The sequence below is a fragment of the Molothrus aeneus genome, chromosome 11 (genome assembly GCF_037042795.1).
Source record: "Molothrus aeneus isolate 106 chromosome 11, BPBGC_Maene_1.0, whole genome shotgun sequence".
Taxonomy (NCBI): domain Eukaryota; kingdom Metazoa; phylum Chordata; class Aves; order Passeriformes; family Icteridae; genus Molothrus; species Molothrus aeneus.
In genome coordinates, this window is record NC_089656.1 from 5,622,601 (window position 1) to 5,629,491 (window position 6,891).

At 42.8% G+C, this 6,891-nt stretch overlaps 1 protein-coding gene across 3 annotated transcripts in view; it reads right to left on the reverse strand.

The window, feature by feature from the left end:
- The window catches only part of DPY19L3 (dpy-19 like C-mannosyltransferase 3), a 34,754-nt gene extending 30,865 nt beyond the window's left edge, over nucleotides 1-3,889 (reverse strand). For all 3 annotated transcript variants that reach the window (XR_010784296.1, XR_010784297.1, XM_066557204.1), the window contains exons 1-3: nucleotides 3,793-3,889; nucleotides 2,528-2,670; nucleotides 940-1,073 (exon numbers count right to left, since the gene is read on the reverse strand). Coding sequence is in view for 1 of the 3 variants with exons in the window: in XM_066557204.1 (XP_066413301.1) it covers nucleotides 940-1,073; nucleotides 2,528-2,630 (237 nt within the window). In the remaining 2 variants the exon portion in view is untranslated. The remainder of the gene's footprint in view (nucleotides 1-939; nucleotides 1,074-2,527; nucleotides 2,671-3,792) is intronic.
- Nucleotides 3,890-6,891: the final 3,002 nt, after the last annotated feature.

Consider the following 6,891-nt stretch of genomic DNA (forward strand, 5'->3'; position numbering starts at 1 on the left):
CAAACCCAAGGTGTACCTTCCATATATTGAGTACAACCTCTCTATATAATCAAGGGAAGATAAGGGTGGGCACAACACAATTATAGGTATAATACAACAGCAATTGTTGCAGGAAATGCAAATTATTTGTATTAGGGGGAATATAAATGTTTCTGGGCCACAAAAAGGGTAGCATAGAAAAGACATATTGCAAGGCAAGTATTCCAGTTAAATAAATGTACTCTTTGAACAATACACTACACAGACCTAGCAGAATGGATTTTAGGCATTTGAAAGGGAAATGACTCACCTGTTCTTTTCTCTGGTTAAATTTAGCTGTGGGTACAGCTGCATTATTTTCTCTGCAGTGATTCTATGAAAAAACTAGTCAGTCCTGGGTCTTGGGAATGGTTGGGTTGACATTACTGAATGGCAGAAATATGTTTTGAGGGTTGCACATTTAGGATGACATTACATAAAATTAGTTTTGAATAGCAAGAGACTGTCCCTAAACTGTATTACAAAATAATATTAAATAATATTACAATGGTGGAAATACAATTCGGGAACTGTGTGCCAGGATTTTGCATACTTTTAACAGCTGGTTTTTATTTTAATTTTAGATTGCTTTGGAAAAAAGTAAGATGATTATAGAAAAAGATATAGCAAAATGTTGAAGTTCTATTGCAGATAAAGATCAAATTTTAGAAGAACCATAGCTACAACTCAAACAGGAACTCTCTAGCAATATTTTTAGAGAAAAAATTGGGGACAGGTATTTATAGAACTGATGAAGTATGGTGGGAAGGGAAGCACAGCTTTTTTTAAATGGAATTTTAGAATATTAAATATTCTGGTCTTGAGCATGTTGCAATACAAGTACCCAAAAAAATGAAATTTCATAATGCTCATATTAATGCTGCACAAAACTACTGAAGAAACAAGGAAAATTATTGTTACCTTGATATTGGAAAACCACAGGTCATTTTCATGCAGTGTAGCTACATAAACAGAAGTAAGAAGTCCAAGAGAAATGGCAACAATTCCACCAACAGTTACTGAGAGTATGCTCCACAGCTTTCCACCTGGAGGACCTTGGAAGAAAAATATTTCAGTCTGTAACTGTGAAACATATTACTGAACCTATGGAGATTTTGGAAAGCCATTGATCCATTGCCTATGCTAGTACACTTTACATTCTGCAGGTAACAGACACCTGGCTTTAACACATCTTTTGTTTTTATTTTCTCATATAGGAAAATCAGAGTATTTTATTTACATACAAAGTGAAATAAAGTGTGCCTTAATTGGCCTACTTTAAATTTAAGAACACCATGATCTTATACAAGTTTAGCTCAATGCCATAACTAATTTGTAAATCTGAATTGAAATATCTTCCAGAACTTTTTAAATTCAAGCAATACAGCATGACTGATGACAAAGCAAGAAATTCACAAGAAAGGTCTAAAAACAGCTGCCTTTTTGGGGGGGTTGGCCAGTTTTTGTAAAAAACAACAGTGAAGGTTCAGAAGCCTCACTAAATACCCACAAAGAGACTGAAGAGCAGCCAAAGCAGCCTTTGATGATGGTGCCATGCTCTGAATTGCAGCTGGGCTCCTGCTGCCACAGGAGCAAGGGCAGGGATGGGGTGATGGCAAAGAAAGGATGTGTTCTGGCCTCCAGGCCTTCACTGTGCACTTACAATCCTGGGGCTTTTGTATTTTCAATGTTAAGGTAAGGTTTAATATGGATTTGTGATCTGGAATTGTATCTTTGAAATGGCTGTTTCATACTGTGTGTGACATCTGCTAAAGGGCTCCAACTGCAATTCCATGGAGCAGAGGGCTGGGCTGCAGGAGAGCTATGACCTCTTACTCTTTTTGTACATAGCCTACATGAGTTTGTGCAGAAACAACCACAGAACTTTCCTTTCATCTGCCCAAATGCAGGGAAACATTTAGAATTTAGAACAAAATATCCCTTAAAATAAGTTAATCTAAAAATCCCCCCAAGAAACAAGGAACTTTGTCAGCTCTAAAGTTATAATTCCATACAAAAATGCTGTCAGAATTTCCTTACTTAAACAGATCCTGGAATTTGGACACTTAATGAGGCTCTTTTAAATTTACCTAGCCAGTGTCCTATAAATTAAAAAGCAAATGTTTGCAGTTAAATTCAGATTTTATATGCAACCTTCCTATTTTAAGTACATTTTATCAGTTGTCTTCAAATCCTTTTATGTTACCAATGATTTGGACTGGGATTCTTTGAAGAACTTTGGATGGCTACACACAAGCTGATAGTGTGTCATCAATAATAAATTGAAACAATTGCTCTCGCCAATTTAAATTAGGATTTTAAAACAGAGATAGGTAAGATTGACAGGCAGCAATCTGCATGAGACTCTCTGTCTCATCCAATTAATTTTTGTGATATTCAAGTATGGAAATGCATTTGGCACATGCCTAGCTCTGAGCTGTGCTTAGGACAGATCAAAACCAAAACACTACTGAAAAGCCATAATGTCACTTTGTTTTTCATTACCCACCAGGCAGAATTTTCCCATCAGGCTTCACATTTGTCTCCTCTGAAGGCTGATCTTCAGCTGCTTCTGTGCCTTTTCCAACCCTTCTCTGTCTTATGGTTGTCATGGTGTCAGTCACTTTAATTCATTATTCTTCAGCCTGACTCCTGAATGGACACACACAAGCAATGCATCTTCCTACCCAAGCATTCACTTGATACTGTATGAAATATGTGAAAATAAAACCACATCTCACTGACATCACACACTTTGACTTCTAGAACTCTACTGTACATAAAGGCTGTCTTATCAAAATGCAAGGTTTTTCTTTAAATCTGTAGCACTCAGCAAATTAAAGTACAGAAAACGTTACCTTAGAATTATAAAGACTAATGTTCACCATTTCACATACTCCTGAACAGGTTTTCAGAATCATTTGTTATTTTAACTGCCCTCAGTTTTTTAGCCCTTGACTCAAAACACACTCCAGGCTCTCCTTTTTTAAAAAGTCTAAGCCCTTCAAAGAAAAATTAGTTTTTTCAGCCTAAAATATCAAGCCAGTATTTAAATCCTGACTTTCAGGAAACACCCAAAAAAGGGGTAAAAGATGCAAAAATGATGCCAGAGAACACCTGTGTTATAAAAAACTAGAAACAGCATTCAAAGAACACTCGATGTTTTCCACGCCGTGGAACTGAGACCGCCACAAGCCCCAAAGCTCGTGCAGCCCCTGCCCCGTGAGTGGCCGGGTGCTCTCGGTGCCGGCACAGAGCTGCTGGCAGCGGGCACCGGGGCAGTGCCATCGCTCCTCGGGTCCCTGCCGGAGGCACCGCCCGCTCCATCCCGGCAGCAACAGCTGCCCCCGGTGCCGGATCCGGCCCGGCTGCTGCGGGCAGCGCCGCGGGGAACCCGCGCCTCAGCCGCGCAACTTTGTGCGAAGCTTTGGCAGCGGATGAGCTCCGCCTGCCCCTCACACACCTGGCGAAACACGCGGGGAGCTGCACGAGCTCATGCTCTGGGAGAGCGGGTCTGTGGCACACCTGACAATTAATTCATTAATTAATTAATTAACAAAGGCAAGATGCTCATCCCCACCCCGCCCGCGGTGCCAGTGCTCCTCGCACGCCGCTGCCGCAGGGCTCGGCTCGGCCGGGGCGGGCAGCTCGCACCCGGCCCCGCCGCCGCGGAGAGCCGGGCCCGGGGCAGGGCCGGGGCAGGGCCGGGCCCGGGGCTCCCGCGGCCTGCGCGGCCCCGCGCGGCTCCCCCCGCCCGCTCCCCGGCCCCGGTACCTGCGGCCGCTGCTGCCGGCGCTGCTCCGGGAGCCGCCCGGGCCCGCCGCGGGCACGGACGGGAAAGCGAAGGGAAAGGGGAAGGGAAAGGGGAAGGGGCGGGCGCGGCGCCGGGCGCTCGGCCCTGCCGGGCGGAGACCGAGAGCCGGGGCGGGCACAGGCGCCCGTCACAGGCCCGGCCCCCGGCCCGGCTGCCGCTCCATCGCCGTTCGAACGGGCCAGGGCGGGCTGCGGCGGAAATCCGGCACAGGCAGGCACGGCCAGCGCTCCGAGCCTCGCATCCCCATGGGAAAGCGGCTGCGGGGCCGCTCCCCGAGGGTCCGGCTGTCGGGGGGTGCTCTGCTCTAATAGTGCCCTAGAATTTATTTGTAGTGTTTTTAAAATGTATTTCCCACCGCCCCTCTGCCCCCCGATCTAGTTCCATTTATGTGTGATTTTACAATTGAAGTTACAGCTGCGTGTTCTGTTCAACACGTTGTAAGCTCCACTGTATTTCTTGCTTAACTGCACCATAAACGTTTAGAGGGGGAAAAGACCTTTTGTAGCTGGAAGATAACGGCAATGCCAGACTTTGTTCTACTTAATGGGCACAACCTACCCCTGCAGTAAGTCTTGATTGTAAGTTTTATTTGCACTGTCTTTAGTAATTGTAGAAAAAACCATGCCCCATGAAGCCATAACCCGCAAACCAACTCCAGGTCCTATCACAGGAGGCTGATTTCCCAATAATCCATACAAATTCTGTGGAATTGTCAGGGAGAGCTCACTTCTTCAGGACAGTATTTAGCTGATTTTCCATCACAATTTTATAGTACAGCAGTACTTCTACTTTTTTTTTTTTCTCTCTCATTCCACAACCTTTGTTCATTGAAAAATTTAGTATTTCGAGCAGGAAGAGCCATGAAATTCACAGAAAGCATGCTCAGAGGCAGCAAGAAAATGATGTAGTAATCATCCTGGTCATTCTGAACTTTGAAGCCATTGACACTAGAAATCAGGAAATTTTTCAGTATCTACTCTGCGTGCTTATTTTGTTTTGTAAGTATTTTTAAGAACCCACAGAATTATCTTCCTCTGATCAAGTCCTCCAAATATTTAAGCATTTCTACTGTAACTCAATTTACAGCCATACTTCTTTTGGGTTTGGTTTTTTTGAGCAATAAGGCATGTCATACATTTGTGGGAATGCTTAAAATAAGAATGAAAACTAAATAAATATGTGCCTTACCATGGGCAATAGATTTACCTTCCTTTTGTCACTGCCACATCCTAGATGTCATGTGTTTGTTGAAATGAACACATTGTATACATACAAGAAATTTTACAGTGTAGATAAACACCTTGAGTGCCTGCAGGTTTTTGTGTAAAGCAGATAATGTACTTACATTTCTAAGAAGGGCATGCTGTGGAAGACATTTCCTGGAATAACAGTTCTACTTCTCCACTACTTGTAAAGAAGCAAATGAAAAGTAAATTCTACAAGAACAAGCAGTTACAGAAATGGTTTAGAAAACATAATCAGTGAAGAGTTTTAGAAATCCCAGAGAAGGGGGAGTTGTCTTAATTCTCCCGTGTTTTATGACCCCATGCATGGATGTAATGGATTTGTAATGTTTCGAGTATACAGAACTAAAGAGCTTCCAGATGGATATTAATATCTAAAAGTTGTGTTATAAAATGTAAATTAAAAGTCACCAAACTGTAGCTTGCAATCAGTAATACTGATGATTATATCATAACTGTATTGTTATAATACTGTTGCAATGCTGGCTTCTTACTTCCCAAAATAGCAAAAAGATATTTAACAATATTCTGTTTGCTCCTTCTCTCCCAACTAGATCAAAGTAGTGGAGTGTTTGTGTTGGCACCAAATTAGCCATAATTCCAACAAATGCCAAACATCTACAGACAGGAAATGGTTGGAAGAAACTTTAAATTCTGTTTATTTGTGTTTTCTCTTGGATTGTACTGTAGAAAGAGCTACCATGAACTAGAAAAGCAGGAGGACTCAAGTTCTGCCCCAGTAAATTTTAAGTCTAAACCTGCAGTGTTTTGAGCTGCTGTTCAGCTGCCTTGTGGTTTGTGGCAAACATGCCCCATTTCTGGGTTATCACTTTTCTCAACTTTTAAAACTTTTGGGCAAAAAAAATCTTAGCTGGACCAATTGTGGATTTCATTAGCTAGCTAATCTTAGGTCAGTTCTAACGGTGTGTCCCTTCCTTTGTGTGACAGCTCTTCTCCAAACCTGCCTGGAAGGGATGCAGAACACAGGCTCCCTGTGGTGCATCAGCTTTCTGCAGCAATTCCAGCCCTAAGCACTTGCCAGAGATCTGGGGCAGAGGGATTGAATCCCCTTGCTGTGTGCCAGGGCTCTGCATCCTTTCCTTCCAGTTCCCAGGGCTGTTCCAACCCTCACAGGACCCTCGGTGCCCAGCTGTGGTCACACATGGCCACGTTATTTATGGGGGAGAAACTTCTGAGGAGGCTCCTGGGCTCTGTTCAGCTGAGGTAGGGAAGGTGTTTTAGCCCAGTGAACAGGATAATACCTGGATGCCACATCCTGCTACAAAGAGCTTTTTTCCCCAGGTTTTGCATTAGAGAAAATGTGAAAAAAGTGCATGACACAGCATTCTGTAGTGTTGCATCTAAACCCATTTGTAGTTCCAGCCTTTATTTCAACATATTTGGCCCAGGGCCCCAATAATAACAACAAGAAAATGGCAAAAGATTACTTGTTTATGTAACTGTAAACCATGCTGATACCAGCAGTGGGTATCCTGGCCATACTCTCTCTTTTCTCCCCAGCAACACCAACTGACTTTATTTTTTCCTGAGAAAGATGGGAAGAAAAGCTCCAGCAAGGCCAAGAAATATGCTGTATATTTAAAAATAGGTTTCAAGATATGTTTTAGCTTATGTGATGGAAAAGCAAAAGCCAGTCACCTGAAAAAAGCTGATTAAGGCTTTCACTCTTATTTAAATTAGGGAAAAAATTCCTACTAGTTTCATTACGAATTTCAAATTTGCAGTTCTTCAGCATGGTGCCACCATAACTGCATGCAGGCTTACAAATATTTTGACTTAATAGTTTCATATTTC